This window comes from Cardiocondyla obscurior, linkage group LG27, assembly GCF_019399895.1.
Source record: "Cardiocondyla obscurior isolate alpha-2009 linkage group LG27, Cobs3.1, whole genome shotgun sequence".
NCBI lineage: Eukaryota > Metazoa > Arthropoda > Insecta > Hymenoptera > Formicidae > Cardiocondyla > Cardiocondyla obscurior.
This window is the reverse complement of record NC_091890.1, coordinates 412,172-439,177: the sequence shown is the minus strand read 5'-3', so window position 1 is coordinate 439,177 and position 27,006 is coordinate 412,172. Positions and strand designations below refer to the sequence as shown.

Below are 27,006 nucleotides of genomic sequence, written 5' to 3'. Positions count from 1 at the left end.
ACCGTCAACTCTACATGAACATACTGTTACACTTTGTTTCTATCAAAATGAAAACTCGAAACGATTAGAAATTAAAATCTTTAGGACCGAAACAAAACTAGTGTATGCGTTAATTTGTGCACTCGCAACTACGTGCTCATTTACAGCATCGTGATTCCTGAAAAGGATATTTCAAGTTTTGTTTTCCGGCCTTGATTTCTACCAATACGTCGCAGACAACGGACTTCGCATGTGACGTTACGACACAGTTTATAAGTTTTAAAACGATGTAACGTCACATGCGAGTTCCGTTATCTGCGACGTATTGATAGAAATCAGGACCGGAAAACTAATTCTAATTAATCGGTTTTTTGAGTAATATCAACGCTGTAAATAAGTACGTAGTTCGAATTACACGTATTAAGGCACACACTAGATTCGTATTCGTGACTAAAAAATTAACTTGTAAAACGTTTCTAGATGTCCTTTTGATTGAAAGCGTAGTGTAACCGTATGAGCATGTAGTGTTGAATCTAAAATGGTTCTATAAAACGTTATATATGCTGAAAAGCTTGTGGCGATTTTAATTTTACATAGTGAAAATGATGTAGTCATGCAAATCGCAAATTTTAATAATAATCGGAAAATATTTGTAAAATATTTAAGTCATATTTAACCGGTACCGATATTTCTCGTTACATCTGAGTAAAGAGTCCCAATATGTGACATTAGCACACAGTTTATAAATTAAATCATCATCGTATAGTCACATTCTGGGACACGTTACTTAGATGCAACGACAAATATCGGTACCGGTCAAATGTGACTTAAATGCTCTCAGATCTTGTAAAAATATACGATCTGCGTGACTACAACATTTTTATTATGTAAATCTCAAGCCGTCACAAGCTATTCGGCATACATAATGTTTAATACAAACATTTTACCGTCAACTCTACATGAACATACTGTTACACTTTGTTTTAATCAAAATGACATCTCGAAACGATTGGAAATTATAATTTTTTTAACCGAAACAAAACTAGTGTATGCGTTTATTTGTGCACTTGCAACTACGTGCTCATTTACAGCATCGAGATTCCTGAAAAAGAGATTTAAAGTTTTGTTTTCCGGCCTTGATTTCTACCAATACGTCGCAGACAACGGACTTCGCATGTGACGTTACGACACAGTTTATAATTTTTAATACGATGTAACGTCACATGCGAGTTCCGTTATTTGCGACGTATTGGTATAAATTGGGACCGGAAAATTAATTTTAAATTTACGGTTTAATAAATATTTTGACTTTAAAAATAAATTTTTGCTCAAATTTACACCATGAATCGATTTCATTTTTATTTAATGAGTATGATTTGTCCTTTACATATTAAAACAATATAATAAACATTTAAAATGTATTTTAGTCCCATTAAGTTACAATGTATAAAAATTTTTTTTTTTTAATATAATTTTGAATATATTATGTACAAATTATAACTAATTATAAAATATAATGGTTATGGTCGTTATAAATCTATGTATATTGCGTTTTACTACATGTATACGATGTTTGACGAGTTTTTAATACATTTTTTAATGGTACTCATAAGTAACACTAGATAAAAAAAACAAAATTTGTACATATAATTGTATTTTGATTATACATATAAAAAATTATTTAAAAACTTTCGTCTAGAAGTCGATGTATATCAATGTATATCAACGTATACAATATGTATACCGGTCCCGTTATGTACCGAACGACAAAAATATATATATATATATATATATATATATATATATATATATATATTATATATAAAATATAATATATATATATATATATTATATAAAATATAAATATAAAAAAATTTTTAATTTATTAATTTTTTTAACAAACCCTGATAATGTATTCCTTAAAGGCCCTCATATTATTTTCTTGTAAGGCCCTGATATGTTTTCGTTATAAGGCCCTAATATTATTTCCTTATAAGGCCCTAATATGATTTTCTCATAAGGCCCTGATATTATTTCCTCTACGGTACTCTTAAACCAAATGTTTCATTTCTTTTTCTGGCCCTAGTCATTTATCATAACAAGGACCCGATTAATTTTAAGGAAAATTAATCGGTTGTTTATCAAAGCCCTATTATTTTTTCTACACGAGACGTTATCCGTTATTTTTATCGACGAGCAACGAGTACACATTTGTCAATTTACTGAAAAAAGATATTTTCCGAAAACAACAAGAATTTATAAGTAGTTGGGGATTAATTAATTGTACGATTTTACGAATGGTATATTTTGGGAACATTTTGCTAAAGTAAATGTTATCCGTTGTTTTCATCAACGAGCAACGTACACACATTCTTCAGTGTACGGAGAAATAATATTGTCCGAAAACGACAAGACTTTATAAGTATTTGAAGATTAATTAATTGTACGATTTCACGAATGGTATATTTTGGGAACATTTTTGTATAATATACGGTGTCCTCAAAATTCCCATCAAAAACAGTTATTTTTATGCAAAATATTGTATAGTTAGCAAATATATCTATCAGGTGATGTTCTTGGATGTGAACTATACTAAAATATAAAAAAAAATTTTTTATATATATTTGTCCTCAATATAACTATAAAAAATTATATATACAAGTTCTCAAAAGAACCCATTAACATATAGATATACCCATGTCCTCGAAATATATCATATATAGTAAATCGTTTATATTTTGTAGGAAAACGATGTAGATAGCTGTTCAACTATGCTATATGGATTCAGCAGAGTTCGCTGCATCTAACTATATCATTATATGTTCACATTTTTTTATGTCCCCAAAATGTACCAAAGACATATATATATTCAGAAAGATTTATTTACGTAATAATTAACTGAATAAAATTTAAAATTGTAAGGTGTCAAAAAAAGGAGATATTTTTGTCTATGCAAATGTTGTGTAACATACCCCAACATTTGTTTAAGTCGGGGGGTGTTACGTCCTGTAAACTCCACATCTTCTTTTTCCGACACATGGTTGATAAAGTAGATAATGAAAAGTATACCGAATGTATTGGTATCAAAGGAGAGGGTTCTAAGTTTCCAGAAAATTAATTTTTACTGACAGAATATCCTGAATCGCCAGATGTATAAAATAAAAGAAGGAACCTGACACAATTGTGCAACAGATGTTGAATATAAAAATTGAAACAAAAGGATTTGTCAAAATATTCATAAAACATTAATAGCTCGGAAAGATTTGGAATATCTTAAACTAACAACAAATGTCTGGCGGTAGACAAAGGAAATTCTGGAAGAAAAACAATTCTTTAAAATCAAAATTTCGCCGTGGATCCTTGGGATTAGAAAAAAAGGAGGCAAAACGCTTGCGATAATAAAAATGGGATACGCGGCCGGAAACTGTAGAATTCAGGCAGCAATTGCACGCTGCCGATAAAAAAAAGGGTTACCTAAGCATTTTCGAATCTGTTATCTGGAAGCTTGGAAGGGCTGAAGCCATGTGGAGAGGAGCCTATAAACATTTTCTCCTGGACCAATAGATATCGGGAACTCCTTACCAAAAATTAGAAACTAAGGGCAAAAACTTAGAAAATTAAGATAACTGAGAGAAGGGCGACCAATAATTGCGAAGACGGAAAAGTGAAGGAATAAACCTAACGAATAGAATTCAAATTTTGGATAAGACTGAAAATCAGGCGCTGGTCCTCCCCTTTTCCGAGCTTATAAAACCGCGCATTTCGGCGGCGCTCGCTCTCGTTCTGTTTTAGAATTTTACCAGTCAGTTTTTAAAGAAGTGTTCTCTCATTTAATTCTGTCAACTCAGTTAATCTTTTGAACTTTTTAATAAGTGTTCGTGTACTCTACTGAGGCCGAAACAAAGAGAATTTCCGAAGAACTATCCAAGGAACTTCAAGCCAGCAAGTAGTAAGTGTTATCATTCATTTTTCCCCATTATTCCTTTTAATACAAAAACGGTTTCACTAAAATATTTTTATCTTATTTCTTTTCTTTATTAAAATGAAAACCGAGGGAATGGTCAGGGTGCCGTTCATATCTTGCAATTCGCTATCTCTCTTATGTCTTCCCAGTTCTCCGGTAACTCGACCCGCCTTGTGAGCTTTCTTTTATCGAGGGTTACGATATGCCGCCAACAAATGGTGACTATCAAAACCTTGATTTGAGTAGGGGCTCCATCCGGTTAGAGGAACTTTGAGAATCTCTGGAGTGACAACGGGGAGATCCGGAAGAAAGAATAAAACGTGTTGCCCTCCCATTTACTCTCGTTAATTCATTTATTAATTTAATTATTTAAAAACAATCATTTTTAGTGGAATCTAAGAATCTCAGGAGCATTAAGAAAAGTCGGGCTCGCCAAAACAATATATTTATTTAATATTTAATAGAAGAGTTAACGATTACATATAAATCTAATTAATCAAAAACTTTTTATTAGTTATTTGTTAATAAATTTATTTTTTATCCAGCGCTTAATATGCCTGGTCGAATTGGTAAAATCAATAACATAGAAAAATTTGATTCACAATTTTTTTATATATCCACTACTGAAACTCATATAATGGATCCTGCGACTAGAATGTCGTTCGAGCATACTTATGAAGCACTTATCGATGCAGGGATAAACCCAAAAGAATTATGAAATACAAGAACAAGCGTTATTACAGCAATTTCTATATTTGAAACTCAAGGACATATGCTTTTTGATGTTCAGGTAAAACATTTAAATAATATATTATATAAATAAAAAATAAGAATTTTTATTGTAAAAAGTAAAATAATTTCATGCAAAACAGATGTTTTAAATATAAAAGTCTGTACACCTTTGTTGTATATGTTATGTATGTTGAAAGACAAAAAATAAAGAAATAGATTGTGGCGAGGACATAAGCCTCGCCACTAGAAGGGCGAACACCCGCCCTAAACGGCCGACGCCTTCACCCACAAAGTCCTGGGCGAACATCGGCCCAGGCAACACCGAACGCGCCAGGGAAGTTCGTCGGGCGATCACCGGCCCGACGATGGCGCGCGCCGCCAAGTTAAGAGTGGGAGCCCCCCCACTCTCATCCCGGCGGCTATATAAGCCGAGCTCGCGGCAGAGCGAGTACCTTGTCTGGTCCTGATCCTAGTACCGATCACATCTTCTAGCTCCTAAAGGTTTCGGGCGCTTCCAAAGCCTCTCGCATACTCTCCGACTCGGGCGCTCCCGAGTCATCCCCGGGCGCTCCCGATGAGAGTCTTCCGTTGCCTTGGACACTCTTAAGGCAGAGTTCAAACTCAGGTTTTTGGAGACTTTGGGCGTTCCCGAGGCTCCACCACCGAGGCGACCGGATACCGCCGGCGCCCCCGGCTAACCCGGGCTACCGAGATCCATTAGACAGGCGCTCCCGTCTAGGCTTTAGGATCTGTCCTACGGCACGCCGCCGAAGACACCGCCGCGGTCAGGCGTTCCCGACTGCCGCCGATTCCAGGGCACTTCGTGCCAAACACGATCCTCCGGACGGGCGCTCCAGTCCGGCACCGGATCCACTGCGCGACAGCCAGTCACCAGCACCGCCACGGTCGGGCGCTCCCGACCGCCGCTCTCCGCGTTATCCCGGACCACCCTTCGGTTCTCTTGGACGGGCACTCCCGACCAAGTCTAGAACCCGCCGCGCGGCCTCTCAGCCACCGGCATCGCCGCACGAGCGCTCCCGACTGCCGCCATCTCCAGGGCACTCAGTGCTCGCACGATCCCCCAGACGAGCGCTCCCGTCCGCTGCTTCTCGGGTCAGCCCGAGCAACCTCGGTCTCTCCGACGGGCGCTCCCGTCGGCCCAGGCCGCAACTAAAACCGAACTACCGCGCTTCGTCGTAGTCCGCACGGACCCTGGTTCCGGCGAGCCTTAGTCCGGCAAAACTACGCGATACTCAAAATCGCTATCGTTACAAGGTGACAAAAGAACAAAGGATATATATTTCAAAATGTACTGCATGACGGTCGGAGAAGAAATAACTCTCCGAGAGAATGACAATCATGACTTAGGGTACATTTTATTCGCATTGAATGATCGCGTTACATTGTGCTCTGAACGCCATGCGCGGATAGATAAGCGTTCTCGGAATTTTACATTGCAAATATATTACAGTATAAATTATTAAAAATAAAATATTAAATATATTTATTTATTTACTTCAATACTTACAATATATTTAAAAACATATTATTGTTATTAGCTTTCTCAATTACCTATGATTAAAAATCATATGCCAGTAGCAAATGTAATTTCTCATTGGCTCGGCGTTACCGGACCATCACATAATATTGATACTGCGTGTAGTTCAAGTAATTATGCCATAGTAAAAGCTTATGAATTGATTCGAGCTGGAGATTGCGACACAGCTATTGTAGCTTCCTGCAATCTGTGCTTTCATCCTAGAATACAATATCAATTTTATCAACTAGGTATATATTTATTATATTTTAATACATTTCTATTTATAATTTTATTTTATGATGAGACAGGTAACGTTTTTATTAACTTCTTTTAGGAGTTTTGTCTTCTGACGGTTATTGCAAACCTTTTGATTCAGAAGGCTCAGGATATATGCGCAGTGAAACAGCCGCAGTACTATATCTGCAAAAGGCAAAGAATGCTCGAAGAATTTACGCAACCGTTGTGCATGGAAAAACAAATTGTGATGGTTTTAAAGCAGAAGGTATTACTTTTCCGTCATTCGAAAAACAGAAATTGTTATTAGATGAATTTTACGAAGAATGTGGAATCTCACCCGATGAGTTAGCTTATATGGAGGCTCACGCAACTGGTACTATAGCCGGCGACCCCGTAGAAACCATGGCTATTGACCAGTCTTTATGCGCTAAAAGAACTACTCCTTTATTAGTAGGCTCAGTAAAATCGAATCTTGGCCATTCTGAACCTGCAAGTGGCCTTTGCCATGTCGTAAAGGTATATATATTTTTTTATAATAGAAAGAATAAAGAAATTTATATTTAATAAATATATTTAATAAAACAATATATATAAAACATATAAAATAATTTACATACATATTTAATAAAAGAAATATATATTTTCTTATAATACTTTTTATCATCTACTTGCAATTATGATTTATATTATATACAGCGTTTATTAATTATAATATATATTACTGCTAATAAAATAAATGTGGTTCTTTAAAGGTATTACTAGCAATGGAAACAGGTATAATTACGCCTACTATACACTTTAAAAATCCACGAAAAAATTTAATTGGTGTTATTGAAGGAAGAATAAAAATTGTTACCGAACCAACTAAATTGCAAGGCGATAAGATATGTATTAATTCTTTTGGTTTTGGAGGAGCTAATAGTCATGTATTACTGAAATCGAATTCTAAACAAAAAATTAATAATGGCACGCCGGATGATGATTTACCTAGACTTGTAGCCGTGTCTGGACGTACGGAAGAAGCAGTTAAAACCATTTTTAATGATGTAAGTTCTGTTTGTATAAAATTATTCTTTAAAAAAAAATAGAATTGTATATTTTTGTTATTGAATGCAGGTGCAAAATCGGTTAACAGATGCAGAATATATATCTTTATTACATCATATTCATAATTATAACATAGATGGTCATTTTTATAGAGGATACATGATGACTAATTGTAAAAAAATTAAGTCTTATAGCTCAATTAGTAAAGTAAAACATTCTTTACATATAAAAAGGCCAATTTGTTTTATATTTTCGGGATTAGGATCTCAATGGTTTGGAATGAGTAAGTAAATAATTTATTGCAAAATACTTAAATTAATTATGTTTTATACTAACAATTTTATAATTTTAATAGGTCGAGATCTAATGAAATTCCCAGTGTTTGCCAAGGCAATAAAAAAATGTGATAACGTTTTAAAATCTTACGGCATATTACTTACAGATATTTTAACGAGTGATAATAAAAATATTTTTGATAATATTATTAAATTGTTGTTAGGACTCGTTGGATTACAAGTAAGAAAATATTTTCTATTTAATTTTTTACTAATAAAATTATTTCAAATATTAATTCTTTATATTTTACAGATTGGAATAATCGATCTTTTAACATCAATTAGTATTGTTCCTGATTTTATAATTGGTCATTCGATTGGGGAAATTGTCTGTGGATATGCCGATGGATGTTTAACGGCAGAAGAAACGATTCTGTCGGCGTATTTCATCGGCTTAGCGCTTTATGAATCGAAAATATGTAACAGTTCCATGGCTGAAATTAATCTTGAATTTGAAAAAATGAAAAATATATGCCCTTCGGACATTGATATAGCCTGTTATAATAGTTCGTCCAATTTTATTGTGAGCGGACCAACAAATTCTGTAAATGCATTTACCAGCAAGCTACAGGTATACTTATTTGCACATTAATTGTACCTTATTGTTATTTAAAAAATATTATTTGCTTGTTTTATTTTAATTATTTTGATGAAATGCTATTCTTATAATTTTTCTTTATTGTTTCAGAATAACGGTATTTCTGTAAAAAAGCTTTTCTGTGGTAATATACCTTTTCATAGTCGTTATATTGTCTCTGCGGCAATTAAATGTAAGAAATATTTAAATCGTGTATTATCGCAAAAAAAGTCTCGCAGTTCAAAATGGTTAACTACATCTGCTTGTGAATGTGCCAACGTATCTTTACCATTATGTACAGATTATTATATGAATTATTTCTTATCGCCTGTAACTTTTACAAAAGCAATACATTCAGTTCCGAAAAATGCAGTAATGATTGAGATATCGTCTCACAGTATTCTTCAACATATTATAAAAGATTCAATACGCTTCACAATAACAAGTGTAGCGTTATATACACCGAATACCGAAAATAATAATATTGAGACACTTTTAGAAGTCATTGGAAAACTTTATATTGCGGGACTACAACCACAAATTGCAAATCTTTATTCGACGATACAATTTCCTGTAAGCCGCGGCACTCCAATGATTTCTCATCTTGTAAGGTAAATAGAAAAATGCCTTATTTAAATATACTATAATTATATTAAACCAATTTATTAAATTAACAACGTTTGCAGATGGGATCATTCAAAAAACATGTTTGTAATGTCTCATAGCGAAAAGAAAATTCTTAACGAAAGAGAAATTATTTTTAACATCGACACAAATGACGAAGAATTTCTTTACTTAACAGGTCATGTCATTAATGGGAAAAATTTATTTCCTGCTATGGGATATATTTTCTACATTTGGGAAATGTTTGCATCACTAAATAAGAAAGAATATACTGAAATGCCTATTATATTTGAAGATATAAATTTTATTCGCGCTACAGTGTTAACACAACAAAATAAGATCGAATTAACTTTTTCGATTCAAAAAGGTGATCGCGTTACGTTCTTTTTTATTAGATTTATAATATGTTATACTTATAATAAATTTAAATTTATGTTTAGGTAGCAATAGGTTTGAGATTATTGAAGGACACACCACAATTGTTACCGGAAGAATACGAATTCCAACCAGCGATGAAAATACAAGAATATCTGCTAATTCAACTAAATATGCCGTTGATGGAGAAATGAATAATAAAGACATTTATAAAGAATTAAGGCTTCGTGGATACCAATACAGTGGCATATTTCGTGGATTAAACCGTGTCTCAGTTACGAAATCAAACGGCTCCATCGCTTGGGCGTTCAACTGGATAGCATTTATGGACAGCATGTTACAAATGATGATTCTGGGACAGAATACGAGAGATCTTTTGGTTCCAACAAGAATTTGTAAATTAACAATCGACCCAAAATATCACCTACATCTAATTCAGAATACTTCAATTAATAATAGACGTAAGTAATATAAATTATTCAGCAAGTAACATATATGCGTTCAAGCTTTTAACAATTTAATTGTATTTAAAACGTTTCAGAGCTTCCTGTTAATTATTACAAGCATTTAAATGCTATAACATCCGGAGGAATAGAAATTTATGGAGTTGTAGCTACATTTATACCTAATCGATTAAAAACAGTTAATATCGTTCTTGAAGAACATACTTTTGTTGCTCATCGTGATTTAGAATCATCTATATCGCTACAAAATGCAATAAGAATGTCGATACACCTTGCACTTGAATGTTGCAACATGTTAAATGTTAAAATTATCGAATTTCTTGATACCGATGATAAATTAACATCAGAAGATTTGAATTCTCCTCTCATTAATAAAATTCTGAGCGACTTGCCTCAAATTCGACATGAGACCAAACTTGTTACGAATCACAAAAATCTTCAAAATATTTCATTACCCGACAATATTTCTGTAACGGAAATGACTAAATTATCAAAAAATGAAAATTGTTTAATGGTCTTTTGTTTTAATATTTTAAAAAAGAATAAAGAGGAACTATATAAGCAGCTATTGTCTCTGTTAATGCCTCAAGGCTTTCTACTGACTTTGGAAGAATCTACTGACTGTGAATATTCGTATTTAAAAAAAAATAAGTTAAATATTATAATAGAGCGACAGATAAATAACAAGAAACTTTTATTATTAAGAAAAACGCAAAATGTTGAGAAAAATCAGTATCATGTTGTACATGTTAACAATTACGATTTTACATGGGTAGATACATTGAAATCAATTATAAATATGCAAAATAAATCTGATAGCGATAAAAATATAATACTGGTTGCAGAAAAGAATTTTGAAAGTGGATTACTAGGTCTTGTTAACTGCTTACGAAAAGAACCAGGTGGTGAAACAATTAGAAGTGTATTTATTCAGGATAGTAAAGCACCTGCTTTTTCTCTACATGAGCCGTTATATATGAAGCAGCTGCTATTGAATTTGCCAATTAATGTTATACGTTCTGGAAATGTATGGGGATCTTACAGGCATTTTCCATTATCAGCATTGGAACCAAAATTCGTACAGAATGCTTATATTAAACAGAAGGTACAATAAAAATGTTATTGCAAGTTTAATTATAAATAATAATTAATTATATTTATTCGCAACAGGTGCAAGGAGATATGAGTACATTGTGTTGGACAGAAAACAAAAAGCTTGTTGAAAATGAATTTAAAAATCTTGTTAATGTCATTTATGCGTCACTTAATTTTAGAGACATTATGTTAGCGACTGGTAGACTTACAATTTCCACACTATATAATACACCGCATGATTTTGAAAATTCTCTTCTTGGTATGGAATTTGTTGGTTTTAACACGCATAATGAAAGAATAATGGGAGTATGTTCAGACGGGTAAAATATAAAATATTAATACATATAAATTAATAATAATATATATAATAAATATTAGACATAATATAAAATAAATGAATCAACTTATGGTACATTTTAATGTTAAATATATAGATCTAAATATTTTTTGCAGAGGAATAACAAACGTTATTTTGGCTGACAAATATCTCAAGTGGGTCATACCAGATAAATGGACAATGGAAGATGCAGCAACTGTTCCAATTGTGTACAGTACGTGTTACTATGCTTTGTACATAAAGGGTAAAATGAAAAAAGGAGACAAAGTGTTGATTCACTCTGGCACTGGAGGCATTGGTCAAGCTGCAATATATCTTGCGCTTTCCGAAGGCTGCGAGGTATTTACTACAGTTGGAAATGTCGAGAAACGGCAGTTTATTATAAATACCTTTCCATCTATTCCTGAAGATAATATCGGAAATTCTAGAGATACAAGCTTTCAACAGATGATTATGCAACGTACAAATGGTCGTGGAGTGGATATTGTATTAAACTCCTTGGCTGAAGAGAAATTGCAAGCATCTGTTCAATGTTTAACAAACGGTGGTTATTTTCTGGAAATTGGCAAATTTGATATGTTATCCAATACTGCTTTAGATATGTCTATATTTAAAAAAAATATCAATTTCTGTGGTGTTTTATTGGATAAATTATTTTTTGCAACTGCAGAACAGAAGTTAAAATTGTCTAAGAAAATAACAGAGGGTTTAGAAAATGGTGTTATTAAACCGCTGAATAGAAAAGTTTTTGAAAGAAATGAAGTCGAAGCTGCTTTTAGATATATGGCAAGTGGAAAACATATTGGCAAGGTACAATTTTTTAATATATATATACATATATATAAATAATATTTCTTTAATTTATATATTTAAAAAATATATTTAAAAAAATTAATATTATTTTATTTTTTGTTTAATATAAGTAACATTAATTAAAGATTTTTTAATATTACTGAATTATTTAAAGGTTTATTTACTTGCAATATTAACAAAATTAATTAAATTATAAAGTAATATTAAAATTAATAAAATATTAATTATTTACAGATAATAATAAAAGTTCAAGAAGAAAAAGGGTTTTTGAATAATCCTTTACTCGCTTATCCACAATATTATTGCCTAGAACACAAATGTTATATTATTCTCGGTGGACTAGGTGGCTTTGGTTTAGAATTAGCAAATAAATTGATTCATCGAGGTGCGAAAAATCTAGTTTTCACATCAAGAGCCGGAATTAGAACGGGTTATCAACAATCAAGAATAAATCTTTGGCGTTCTTATGGTGTAGATGTGCAGATTCTTACGATTGATGATAATATAACACATGAAAATTGTAAAAAGATATTAGAGTTTGCCGAGACAAAAGGACCAGTGGATGCGATATTTAATCTTGCAGTAGTTTTGAATGATTGTATATTTCCGAATCAATCTGCACAAACATTTCAAGATTCGTTTAAATCGAAAGCATGGATGACGAAGCAAATAGATGAATTATCGAGAATTATCTGCCCGCAACTTCGTCATTTTGTTGTATTTTCCTCCGTCTCGTGTGGAAGAGGAAACGCAGGCCAAACGAATTATGGAATGGCTAATTCCGTAATGGAAAGAATATGCGAAAAACGTGTGAAAGAAGGATATCATGGTTTGGCAATACAATGGGGAGCTATTGGCGATGTTGGGCTCGTTGCAGATATGCAAGAAGAAAATAAGGAATTGATAATAGGCGGTACATTGCAACAAAGAATATCCTCTTGTTTGGATACATTAGAAATATTTCTGCTGCAAGATCGATCTATTGTAAGCAGTATGGTTGTTGCCGAAAAAGGAAATATTAACAAATCATTGAATATTTATGAAACAGTTGCTCAGATAATAGGTAAAATTAATTTAATATAAATCTAAACAATAGTGTAATAGTATAAAAATTATAAAGCGATTGTGGACTTAGAAATTAATAAATATATATTATTTTGTTACTTTATTTCAAAACAGGATTAAAGAACACAAATGCTGTTTCACCAAAAGTTCCTCTAGCTGAAATGGGAATGGATTCAATGATGGCAGTTGAAATTAAGCAAACATTAGAAAGAGAATTCGATATTTCCTTGACAACGCAAGATATAAGAATGCTAAATTTCTCTAAACTTAAACAAATGGCAATTACACCCGAACAAGGAAAAATATGGGATTCAAGTGAAACTGATACAAATAATTTGTTTCAAAAAATGGAAAATTCAGATTTTGTTCCAAATATACTTATAGAACTTGTTACAAAAAAAGAGGTTAATGGAGACAACATAATATTCGTGCCAGGAATCGATAACTGTTCAAAAGTATTTAAATTCACATCATCAGAAATTAAATATACAGCAACGTGTTTGCAACATGGTGTACTTAATATTCCTAATGAAAGTCATTCAGTGATGAAATCAGCCGCTTATTTACTGCCTGTAACAAATTTTGCATTAATTTAAATTTTTATATAAAATACATGTTTTATAATTTATATAAAAACATATAGAAAAACAAATAAATTAAAAAAATTACATTTTTTAAATATTATTGCTACTTATACAGAGTGTCTGAAATAAAACTTCAAATATGAAAACTGTGGGTAGGGAATCAAATTTGGAGACAAAAAGTCCTTTACGAATTTTTAAAATTCGTAACCATTACTGAAAAAAAAATTAATTTGTATAACGCATGAGCGACAAGGAAAATGCGGGTGAGTGAGCGCGACAAACGAATAGCTAAAAATGGTACCGTCGTCTGTCGCGCTCACTCACCGCATCTTCCTTGTCGCTCATGCGTTATAAATTAATTTTTTTCAATAATGGTTACAAATTTTACAAATTCGTAAACTTTTCTCTCCAAATCTGATTCCCTATTCACAGTTTTCATATTCGAAGTTTAATTTTGAACACCCTGTATACTAATTCATATTTATTTGTTTTAGCATGTATTAAAAAAATAAAAATCAGAAGGAATTTTTCATAGTGGGTTATTCATATGGATCACTAATTGCCATTGAATTAGCAAGATTATTAGAAGCTAATAACTTGTTAGGACGATTAATACTAATAGACGGAGCTCCTGATCTATTCAAATTATGGATAAATAAATTTATGCCTGCTACATCATTAAAAGAATTACAAAATCTAATAATTCTTTGGTTATTAAAAGTGTACACTAAAATTGATGAACAAGAGGTAAGTATAAAATAAAATAAAAATAAAAAATAAAGTTCTAAAAAATATATTTAATATTTTATTCTTATTATATAAAAATTATTCATTAAAGTTTATTGTCATTAAGAATTTAATAAATTTTTTTAACTTTAATTGATAAAATGCAAATATTATAAGCCACATAAAATACAAATTTTTTATTTGCAGTTAATGTTGAAATTGAACAAATGTAACACTGTGGAAGAAAAGTTAAAAATATTTCACACTCGTTTCCCGATGGTCATAAATATAAATACATTGACTACCGAAAATCAAAGGCTAATGTATTTTACGATTTATAATCATATAATTGCTATACTAAATTATAATATATCTTCGTTACCTCAAATCACCTATAACATTGTTGAAACCCACATTTCCAATTATTTCATTTCCAGAAGAGGATTATGGTCTGCACAGGGTAAATTCAATTTTGATTAATATTTCTAAGCTAGTAAAATTTAATATACAGGGTGTCCCAGACCAGTGTATTTTATTTTTAATGGTAAGTAGAACGCGTTGAGAAAAATCGAAAAGTTTAATAACACTTTGTAAAATTTTTATTCGTTTCCGAGAAAATTAATAAAATATTAATAAGTTAGAGGGACAAAGAAACTGCAAGCTGTGCGAGCGAGGGACAAGCACCGGCGAGTATTCTGAAGAGAATGGGAGTTAGTGCGTAGAGAGTGAAGCGAGGCGACGATACGCGAGTGAGGCGAAGCGTCGATACACAAGCGAAGCGAGGCAACGATGTAAGTGAGGCGAGACGACGATACGCCGGTGCTTGTCTTTCGCTCGTACAGCTCACAGTTTCCTAGTCCCTCTTACCTATTAATATTTTATTAATTTTTTCAGAAACTGTTAAAAGATTTAATCATTAATTAACTATGCTACCGCCGCGGGGCAGCACCTCGTGGCTTATCGCCCCAAATCGATATCGATCAGTCTATCAATTTCCGCCTGCAATTCTCGAAGGCGTTGCCGGCTCGAGAATCTCATTGTCGTGTGTACTGTAAAAGGATCACCTCGTGTGCAGCCAGTGTGCAGTGTACTATTTTCAAGAATTTTCCACTCATCTAGTTCGACTCATCTCATTGTCTCATAGTACTTACTCAGCAAAATCATCATCACCGTGTGCAACTCATTGTCTAACTTATCGACGGAATCATCTGAAAGAATCATCCGGCAGCACGAGGCGTGTTGAACCTCGTGCTCATTTACTCGCCAGCTTTCACAGTCTAAAGCCCGTATTAATTAATAAAATTATACGTGAAAGTAATCTGTCATAGTAAACGCGGAACGAACAATCAAGTGACAATATCCTAAACTTTCGTGAAACTCATCAGTAAACTCAGTGCGGATCTCATCTAACGGCCACGTGCTTCTCACATGTCTCTGCGTGATCGGCTCTTTTCAGAAGGACTAACACCCTCTTTTTTTGTCATTGTTTCAACCGGCCACAACCGCTCTTACATTTCGGCGGTAGCTACCCTCAAATTAATCATAAGCATTTTTATATAAAAACAAATGAGAATTTTACAAAGTGCTATTAAACTTTTCGATTTTTCTTAACGCGTTCTACCTACCATTAAAAATAAAATACACTAGTCTGGGACACCCTGTATAAATAGCTCTATAACAAGAAATTATTTTTCAGGTCACTGAAGGTAAAATTCAAGTGCATTCCATCGAAGGTAATCATATTACAATAATGAGTAACGATAAACTAACATCAATTATTAATGAGTGGATGAAAAATAATAACACAGACTAATATAATATAAACGTGATAAATACATTACTATAAACATTTATATTATAATAAATAAATAAATAATTATTATATGTATATAAAAAAACTTGTAAAATTATGAATACTTACAAGGATCGTTAAGCAACTCGAAAATTAAAAAAATATGATACTTTATGTGCATGTAGAGTAATTCATGTAATACAAAACTATTTTTGCTTGTGCTAAGTTTCACTTTAAAAGGTGAAACCACTCCTTACAAATGGAAGGGTTTTTGCTTTTTTGATATAACTCGAAAACTATTTAAGATATCAAAAAAAGTTTTATACAAAAGTTTTATAGTAAAAACAACTATATTTAACTGCAGAAACAGAATGAAATGAAAAAAATTTTTTAACAAAATTGTTTATAAAACTACAAAAAAAATTTTTTTTTCTAATTCTATTATTGCAGTTAAACAGAGGTGTTTCTACCATAAAACTTTTGTATAAAACTTTTTTTGATATCTTCAATAGTTTTCGAGTTTTATGGAAGAAAGTGAAAAACCTCTACATATGAAAATACTTTATTTCTGTAAAAATTATTTTTGAGTCGCAACTAAAAATTTTTAATTTATTTGTTACTCTATATGCGTTCGTTACCATATAAGAAACCACGGTTAAACCTACGTGGACCATTGAAAAACTTTGTAACCAAATAAGAATTAACAAAGTCAAAACCACTCCTTTCCATTATTCTGAAATAGTATGTAAGTAGATCCGAAAATCACAATCTATGATTCGGCAAAGACATATAAAGATACAAATAGATATATGCACACTGTAAATTTGTAAAACCATAAGTCCGACTTTACTCTTTATATCAAAAATTGTAAAAACTTGTGTTCAGGAATAAATTTACTCTGGAAAAAAATTATCAAGTTTTCTACAGTGAATTTATTAAGTGACCTTTATCTTGGAGTTTTAACTTCCTTAACCGCAGAAGAACCTTTTAATTATTATTATTTATCATTACATGGTCGAACGAAGTCTTGAAACAACCTCGAGCACTGAAACGTCACACGTCAAAAAAATATTTTAAAAATAGCGTTTTATAGGGCTTGAGTCCGCGTCGAACGCGCACCCCCCGATTCTTCTAGCTTAACTAGAACGTGAGATATTTAGTTTTAAGTTTTTTGTCTTTTTGCGGAGTTTTTTTCAAAACTAAAAAAACTCTCATAACTCGATTTACAGGCGTAGGAAAAATACTATAAAAAAGTGTTTTAAAGGGCTTAAAAGCCCGCGTCCAATGCACCTTTTAAAAATTGTTTAGTTCTACTAGAATGCGAGATATTTAACATTTTCGATAAAATTGATTTTGATCGCTTATAACTCAATCATCAGGCGTCCGAAAAATATTTGAAGCAGAGCGTTTTAAAGGACTTTAAAATTCGTTTTCAACGCGCAATTAAAAATATTTTTAGCTCAACTAGAACCCAAAATATTTAGCATTAAAAAAAATTTTTTTTTTATTTACTCCGATTTTCCAAACGCTCATTAATTAGAGCACAGGCGTCCGAAAAATATTTAAAGTAGAGCTTTGAAACCCGCTTTTAACGCGCAATTTAAAATATTTTTAGCTTAACTAAAACTCGAAATATTTAGCATTAAAAAAATTTTTTTTCTTATTTTACTTCAATGTTTTAATTGCCCATAACTCGAAGCACAAATGTCTAACAGGTATTTAAAATAGAGCTTTTTGTAAGACATATAACGCCACATCCGTGCATCTGTTTCCTTCTTTTGTGGTTTTATTAGAACTCAAGATATTCAGCTTCTTGTAAAATTTGCTCCAATTTTTTTTAACAATTATTGCTTGAAACACAGGTGTTCCTGACTTACGCCAACCCTAATTGATCCAACCCTAAACTACCTCAATTTGAAAATTTTTGCTTTGACCTATCTAAACTTAAATTTTTTAATTCTGACCTACCTCAATTTGAATTTTGTAATCTTGACTTATCTTAATTTGGAATTTTTTTAACGTTGACTTACCTAAATTTTTTTTTTTTTTTATAGTGGGGGAATGCATTTATGTATACTCTCTCCCCTGGGAAAGAGAGAGGGTTATGTTGGGCTCAGGTCTTACGCCGCGAGACTGTCCACTACCGACTAAACCCCGCTTTTGCCCGCATAGGTGCCATTGAATTTGGAGAGGTTGGGGAATCACGAGCGTATACATCCCAATCTTCCCGGCACCGACCCACTCGATGACTTGGGTGGGTTCCCCGCGCTGCCGCCCATAGGACTGAGGGCCGCAGGGCCCGCATTTATGTTGCGGGCCGGCTTCTCTATGTAGTCGCTTTAATTGGCAACAAAACTACATGGGAAGGCGAGACTGGAAAAGGCTCCCCAGCCTCGCTCTTTACAAGACGAGGGAAAGACACCCCCTCCCTGAGCTAACTTAACTCGGCGGGGGCAGACTCATCCCCGTCTTTACTGTCACGTTGGTTCGCCGGAGTTTAAACGTGAACTCCGACGCACCGCTTGTACTTGAGTGCCAATGTCTCAGCCGGGCGGAAGGGGGAGGCTTGCGCCCGTTCCCTACCCCCAACCCGGCGTCGACACCGAGCACCTGTAAAAGAGACTGTCTGCCCTTTTGTAAGACAGAGTCTACTGGGGGGCAAACTCTCATCCTCAACAGAACTTTGTGTAAAAGCCGGCTGGCTATTAGTAGCCGGCAATGCAAGGGGAACAGCCGATCTAGAAGACCTAGGCTGCCCCCTTCTCTTTCTCTCTTCTTTCTCTTTACTCCGCATGACGCGGCTACAAAAGACGAGGAAGGCGTTCCATGCCTCCTCGTCCTCTGCAATTTTTTGCGCCAGCGGAGGGAGGGAAGGACAAGTCGTGTCCTACTTTATAAATGAGCATGTTTCGCTCTTCTTCCCCGCTCGGCACCGTTCTAACGTATGTTGAGCATCGTCTCTTGGTGCCCCGCAGTGGTAACATGTCTCCAACGTCTCCTTTCCGATGCGACGCAGGTATGAGGTGAAGCATCTGTGCCCTGATAACACCTGCGCCGCATGGAAGGAAAGTCCTCTCCGTTTTGCAGCAAGCCAATCACTCAAAATCGGCTCTACTGCACCAATTATTCTTCCGCCTTCCGCTCTTACTTGGGCGCGCAAACGCACCTGCCTTTAACGTTTTGACGCGGTAGTACGACCTAACTCGACTTTGAATGATTAGGGTCGGCCGGACACCGTGTCTTCTGTCATATTTCCGAAGTTCGTGATATACTTTGAAATGTTCCACCGCTGTTAAATCCAGCGGTGGAATGCCTGCTAACACCGCAGCCGCCGCACGCGACACGGTGCGGTATACTCGCGCCGACCTGACATTGATCAGGTGGAAAGCTTTCTCAAAGAGAATGCGACCACCCCTGGACAATGCCAGGTTATTCGCCCATACAGACGCGCCATACATAACTATAGACCCCACCGTGTTTGCATATAATTGCCTAGTCGCTCCACTGGGCCCCCCAGATTATGAAGTATGCCCCGCAGAGCAGTGGCACTAGACGCGGCTTTTGCAGCGACCGCGGTAAAATGTTCGCGGAATGCCCACCGTTCATCTAAGATTAACCTAAAGTACTTGACGGTGGGCGTAATAGTAACCTCCGCTGTGTCTAAAACAACACTGTTATATGGCGAAGGGCCCTAGGCTTCATCGTAAAGCCACAGGGCCTAAATTAAGGTTTGGTGCAAGCACCCTCACTTGTTGTTGCCAAACCACAGCAGCTCTACTTCTTGTGTCCTCCTAAATTTGCCGGGCAATTGAAAACCGACTTCCGAATTATTTATAGTAAAGTTACAGTGGACCCTTACTAGACGGACACCAAAAGTCCAAGGCGTGGTATTCGCTCTCGCCACGGCTCTTTTCAGATGGAAACAGTAAGCCGCCCATACCTACAAGATTGACACTCTCCCCGTGCGAGGGCGGAAAAGGGAAAACTCCAGGGGATGCCCACATTGCTGAGTCCCGACGGACACCCAGCCCCGGACTGATGGCCACGCCATTCCCGGAGATGCTTCGCTTAAGTGCGAACCACCCCCGGCCCGTTCACTTCCGATTTATGCAGAGGGTAAATGGAACCTCTATTCGGCGTTTCATGTTCGAGCTTATGTCCCTGCAAAGCGGCGTATCATAGTCGGCCATGCACCGTCTCCTTCCCGTGTCCCGCCTTCGTGTTTTTATACGTGGGGAAAATCGAACCCCAGTTTGCACATGTGACCTTCAGGTCCGCAGACCGTCAGATCACATGCGCACTACCCGTAGTTTATGTCTGCGGAATTATTGAGGGACAGACATAACCCCTACTTTGGACGGTCCGATGCCACACATTGCCAACCTAAATCTTTAAAGGAGCCGCCCGGCGTTGCGCGACATTAATCCGTCCCCCTACCCGAAACTCCTTTCATACAAGGTGTAAGCTAATCCCTAGCCATCCTCTGTTATTTATCCAGGGTGAGGATGAGACTCCTGTAGCGGTCTTAGTCCTTGGGCCGAAGACCTTCAGCCAGTGTTCCACTCGCGAAGAAACGACAGCCTGCGATTTAAGGAGCAGGCACAACTCCCTGATTCGTTCTGGTCAATAGGCTCTAGGCGAATACCTACCCGAACGCAAACGCGAAGTCTGCGGATTATCGAGAGGCAGAATCGAACCCTCCTCTAGGCTCCGCATTATGGCCGTGACTCATTTTGCGGAACCTCCTACCCGATTCGAAAAACGACCGAAGGCTGACTCGGTGCACCCAGGATTCCCGAATCATGCCAGCGCCTACCCGAGGCTCCCTGCTAACGGAAGCAAAGCTACCTAAGCGGACAGGGCCGTGCCAGGAGCCGTCACGCTGCCAGGGCACCGAAGCTCCCAACCGACCTATGTCCAAAGACAATTTACCCCGAGGGGTGAATTGTCATGGCTATAAACTTATAGCTTTGGGACTCAAGCTGCATGCAGCTATGAATCCCTTCGCCATAAGTCTACCCGGTGCGGGGAGTGACGCTCTCCTGCCTCCGCTCTAAGCGCCACGTGACGGTTTCAGCAGAGATAGTTTCAGTCAAGTCGTGCTTCAGCTTTAAGAACTAAAAGCCCCCGGCCTCACTTCAAAGAGTACATGGCCGTTACTTCAGCCACGACCTACAGCCTACTTCTGCCTCCGATCCGCCGCCCGAAGTTCCACGCCGGTGTGTGTACTCCGCCCGAAGCCAGAGCCCCGTCAACCTCCAGGGCGGTACCACGGAGTTACCGACTCTCACCACGAGGAGGTGGGGTTGGCGCGTGGGCCGGTGCCCTTCTGAGAGTCTTTCTGATCCACTTTAATTTAAACTTTTAACCCTGACTTATTTTAATTTTAATTTTGTAATCCTGACCTTTCTCAATTTAAATTTTGTAATCCTAACCTATTTTAATTTTGATTTTTTAACTCTGACTTAGCTCAATTTAAATTTTTTTTAACCCTGACCTACCATAATTTCAATTTTTAACCTTGACCCACTTTAATAAAATAAAACCCTGACTTACCTCAAGAAAAATTTTAATCTGCTACAACAAAAATTTCCATTGATTTTCGGCCAGAAAAAAATAAAAAAAACAAAAACTCTGACCTACTCCAACAAAAACTCTGACCTATCCTAATAAAAACCTTAACCTTGTGGCGAGGGTTTAGGCCCCACCACTAGACGGCAGACGCCGTCCCCGAGGGGATCCGGGCAGACACCGACCCGGATAACGCCGAACGCGCCAAGCAAGGTTCGTCGGGCGACCACCGGCCCGACGATGGCGCGCGCCGCCGAGGTAAGAGTGGGAACTCCCCCACTCTCATTTCGGCGGTTATATAAGCCGAGCTCGCGGCAGAGCAAGTACCTTGTCTGGTCCTGATCACCGTACCGATCACATCCTCCAGCTCCTAAAGGCTTCGGGCGCTCCCGAAGTTCTCTCTAGTACTCTCCGACTCGGGTGCTCTCGAGTCGTCCCCGGGTGCCCTCGGTGAGAGTCTTCCGCTGTCTTGGGCGCTTCCAAGACAGAATATATCTCAGGTTCCTGGAGACCTCGGGCGCTCCCGAGGTTCCACCACCGAGGCGACCGGATACCGCCGGCGTCCCCGGCTAGCCCGGGCTACCGAGATCCCCTGGACGGGCGCTCCCGTCCAAGCCTAGAATTCGCCGCACAACTCTCAGTCACCGGCATCGCCGCCGTCGGGCCCTCCCGACGGTCGCCATCTCCAGGGCACTTCGTGCCCACACGATTTCCCGGACGGGCGCCCCCGTCCGGCAACGGATCCGCCGCGCGACAGCCAGTCGCCGGCACTGCCGCGATCGGGCGCTTCCGACCGCTGTCCTTCGGGCCAGCCCGAGCAATCTCTGTCTCTCCGACGGGCGCTCCCGTCGGCCTAGACCGCAACTAGAAGCCCGAACTATCGTGCTCTTACGAACTCTGGCTCCGGCGAGCCTCAATCCGGCAAACTACGCGACACCTAGAGTCGCTACGGTTACAACCATCTTCAACAAAAAAAAACGCTGATCTACTTTAACAAAAAATTTTTGCTGGCCTACGGCTAAAAAAACGAGACAATAAAAAACAATAAAACCCTGATCTGTTATATAATAAAAGATCTTGACCTATTTCAATATACAAATTAACCTACCCCAATATTTTTTACATTGAGTTAAGTTAATTTATATACTGACTTGTCCCCCCTCCAAAATTCTAACCCACCTCAATATATAAATTGATTTATTTCAATGTAAAACATTTGGGTAGGTCAATTTATATACTAACCTGTATTAAAAAAAAAAACCCTGACTTATCTCATAAAACCATATTTTACCTAAAAAAAATAACCTTCCTTAACAAATATCTTAATTTTTTTCACAAAATAACTTGATCTTTTATAACAAAAACTCTGATTTTTCTTAACAAAAAAAAAAAATTAAAACAAAAAAAACAACAAAAAAGAACAAACAAAATTAAAACAAAAAAAAAATAAAAAAGAACAAAAAAAACAAATAAAACAAAAATAACATAAAACAAAAAAAATGAAAAAAAATGTTCCGGCAAGTTCTAGGATCGTAGGATAGAGGTGAAAGTGTTAGGAAAAGAAGGTTATTGATTTCAAACGTTCTTAAATTATGCACTTTATTATTTTTCATTAAGTGTAAGACGCTGTACAGAATTTGAGAGCGCGTGCCGCGCGAGTTTAAAGGCGAGCGCACGAAGTCGCGACTTGACAATATACTTAAAAGTGTTAAAAAACCAAAATTGCAATGGGCGCAAGAAAATAGGCACGAAGTGTCTTCGGGCAAGGTTCATTAACGACTGACGACAGTCGGCAAGCCGAAGGCAAGTGCTAAGCACTATCCCTTTGTTCAAGCGGGGACGCAATCCCGGAATTCCCGGCGCTCTTAGAATCCGCAGGATCGTCTTGCGTTGCTTGCCTGAGACTATTGTCTCCAATTTCACGACCGTTCGTGACATTAGTCAGAGATCGGCACTGCATATTAACATTTGCAGATCGTCATAAAACGCAACGCGTGCTTTATCTCCGCCTAATAAACAAAGAAAGGGCTAGCAAGACGATCTCTCTTCAAGTTGTGTAAATGGCGACACGACGGCGCCGGGAAAGCTAGAATTACGTCTTTGCTTTTTAATTATTTTAGACTTATACATTTTCCGCCTGCCTCGCCCTGGCAAGAGCGAAATTTACTCGCTAGGTTCGGATGCTAAAGATAACGGGATTAATATTACAACTGGCCGGACAAGAGTAGTGGTTGCCGTTTGTACAGTTACTACGCGTATATTTCCATCAATACCGGGGTGCGTGGTTATTACACGAGCAAGGGGCTACTGTGAAGAGGCGGTATTTTCGCCTTTAATTAAGCAAAGTGTCCCGATTGATAAATTTTTACTGGACTGCGCCATTTTTTTAATGTTTAACGTGGGGAGGTACTCGGATGACCATCGTTGCCAAAAATGGTCCTTCATTCGTTGCACGAGCTGACATCGCGTTAATTTATTTTCAGCTATGTTTGCGCAGGACGGTTTGGGTATCGCGATAAGCGGTGTTCCGATTAGAAAGTGACCCGAATTTAAGGCTTCTAAATCTTGAGGGTCACCGGTTAAAGCAGCAAGCGGACGCGAGTTGAGGCAGGTTTCAACTTGTGAAAGAAATGTTGTGAGCTCTTTAAAGGTTAGTTTAGAGTCCCCGATCACGCGGTGAATATGACGCTTGGTGGATTTTACGGCGGCTTCTCAGATACCACCGAAATGTGGCGCAGAAAACGGTTTAAAATGCCAGCGGATTCCGTCACTGGCCAAAGTATTTAAAAATTGACGGTCTCGAGTTAATTCACGCATGAAACCGCGTAATTGAGCATCGGCGCCGATAAAGTTAGTACCTCGGTCACTATATAAGTCGGAACACAATCTTCGGCGAGAAGTAAATCGGCGGAAGGCAGCTAGGAAGGCCTCGGTCGTATAATCCGATACGGCTTCCAGATGTATCGCTGGCGTAGCGAAACATACAAAAATGGCAAGGAAGCCCTTGTGGCTTTTCTGGTCTCGTTCTTTAGAGGTTCTCATTAAAATAGGACCGGCGTAATCAACTCCGGTGTTCTGGAAAAAACGAGAAGGCAAAACTCTGGCGCTAGGCAAAGAGCTCATTAGAGGATGAGTTGATTGACCTCGCCAGCGCGTGTAGGCAACACATTTATAAATGTGATTTTTAACTAAGGTTTGTGCGCCGACAATCCAGTATTGTTGTCGGATGGCGGCCAGAGTTAGTTGCACCCCGCCGTGCAACGTGCGCCTATAGCAGGTATCGACAATTAATTTTGTAAAATGAGAGTTGCGAAGTAATAGTATTGGATTTCGGGAATCAGAGAAAATCGCGGCGTGTTGCAACCGCCCTCCAATACGTAGTAATTTTTTATCGTCAAGGGCGGGAGTAAATTTGAGAAGAGGACTTTGACGTGAGAGAGGTTTACCCTTGATCAGATTATCTATTTCCTCAGGAAACCAGGTGGCTTGTATTATGGAGATCCAGTAATTTTGAATTTCTTTAATTTCGTTTGGCAAGATGGGTTCGGATTTTCTACCGGAGTTTTGTAGCAACCATCGTCGACACAAAGCGCAGACCCGGAGTAAGCGCTACAGATTGGAAAATCTAAGCAAGCTGGAACTTTCTTCTGGTGTTTGAATCCCCAGATGTGCTTTAGCAGGTCGTGTTTCTTCTTTGGTTTGGAACGAAGGATTGCCAACGAGCCTGAGCAGCAGGTGGTTTGTAAGTTGCACCCACGCCGGTCCTTTCCACCACAGGGGGTGATTGTTGAATGCAACGGCGGATTGACCACGAGAAGCACAATCTGCTGGATTTTCTTCTCTTGGCACGTGATGCCATTGAGCCTCCGGAAGTGTTTCCTGTATTTCTGTAACTCGGTTGGCTACAAAGGTAGTCCATCGAGATGGATGACCCTGGATCCAGGCCAAGGCAATAGTTGAATCGGTCCATAAATGAATTTTCGCAATTTGAAATCTAGCGATGTGTTTAATATTATTAATTAATTTGACAAGCAAAGCGGCGGCATTTAGTTCTAGGCGTGGAAGAGAAATGATTTTCAACGGTGCTACCTTTGTTTTTGCCTGAAGTAGCCCAATTCTGGAGACGAAGTCGTTATCTTTGACCGTAGTTACCCGAATGTAAACCACAGCAGCATATGCCTTTTCTGAAGCATCCGAAAATCCATGAAGTTCGATTGTGCAATCGATTAAAAAGGTATGAATCCAATGCGGGAGCGAAATTTCTTCTATTTTACGCAATTTCATGCGGAAAGTTTTCCAGGTTTCTTGGTCCTTTATTGATAAAAATTGATCCCAGTCGATTTTTTGAGGCCAGAAGGATTGCAGCAGAATTTTGGCGCGGACGATGATCGGAGCTAGCCACCCGAGGGGGTCGAAGAGTCGCGCGGTTTCCGAAAATACTTGTCGTTTAGTAGATACAGTGTCGGCTGTTGGATAAACCTTGAAAGTAAATGAGTCGGTGACAGGATACCAGTACAACCCCAGAATAGAATGGCCCTCTGCGGGGTGCCATTCAAGCGGATCTCCCTGTCCTTGGACTGAAGGGATTGTTTTTAAAAGTTCCAATGAACTAGCGGCCCATTTTTTGAGCACAAACCGCCCGCCGAGCGGATTTCAATTAGTTGATACAGTTTTTCCTTGGCTTCAAAGAATGTGTCAGCGCCGGTCAGGATGTCGTCCATATAGGTTTCCTTTTCCAAAATCTCGGCTCCGCAAGAGTAGTTGACCTGTTCATCCTTGGCAAGCTGGCGCAAAGTGCGTATTGCCAAGAAGGAAGCCGATGTAAGCCCGTATGTGACTGTATTAAGTTGGAATTCACAAATAGGATCGGAGGGCCAGCTACGCCAGAGTATTCGCTGATAATCTCGATCGGATTCGGATATAAGGATCTGGCGGTACATTTTCTCTATGTCGGTTGTAAGAGCGATTTTATAGCAACGCCAATTATTTAATATATTACCGAGAGGTGCTAATAAATTAGGTCCGCAGAGTAATTTATCGTTTAAAGATCTTCTCGTCGGTAGCTGCGCTGAACCGTTAAATACGACGCGGATCGCAGAATTGTTTTCGGTTGTTTTAAATACGACGTGATGCAGCAGGTAACAGATGG

General features: G+C 37.4%; 2 protein-coding genes across 2 annotated transcripts; one reads left to right on the top strand and one right to left on the bottom strand.

The window, feature by feature from the left end:
• The first annotated feature begins 6,141 nt into the window (after positions 1–6,141).
• LOC139112201 (fatty acid synthase-like) lies at positions 6,142–16,338 on the top strand. The gene is given in 19 exon segments (XM_070673060.1): positions 6,142–6,463; positions 6,550–6,968; positions 7,205–7,498; positions 7,569–7,782; positions 7,855–8,015; positions 8,088–8,405; positions 8,523–9,022; positions 9,098–9,402; positions 9,476–9,871; positions 9,952–10,979; positions 11,045–11,289; positions 11,423–12,116; positions 12,354–13,182; positions 13,299–13,756; positions 14,263–14,276; positions 14,278–14,515; positions 14,702–14,877; positions 14,879–14,954; positions 16,191–16,338. Coding segments are annotated over 19 exon segments (6,696 nt in total). The 5' UTR covers positions 6,142–6,249; the 3' UTR covers positions 16,308–16,338.
• Positions 16,339–25,466: 9,128 nt separating this feature from the next.
• On the bottom strand, positions 25,467–26,797 carry LOC139112147 (uncharacterized). Its single transcript, XM_070672961.1, has 2 exons — positions 26,494–26,797; positions 25,467–26,434 (listed from the first exon to the last, which is right to left on the bottom strand). The coding sequence occupies exons 1-2, from the start codon at positions 26,795–26,797 to the stop codon at positions 25,467–25,469; spliced, it is 1,272 nt and encodes a 423-aa protein (XP_070529062.1).
• Positions 26,798–27,006: the final 209 nt, after the last annotated feature.

Excerpts from the sequence above, each read along its gene's own strand:
- LOC139112147 (XM_070672961.1), bottom strand. The coding sequence starts at position 26,797 with ATGTACCGCCAGATCCTTATATCCGAATCCGATCGAGATTATCAGCGA. Across the intron at positions 26,435-26,493 it reads TGAAATCCGCTCGGCGGGCG|TCCAAGGACAGGGAGATCCG; the intron begins GTTTGTGCTCAA and ends CAATCCCTTCAG.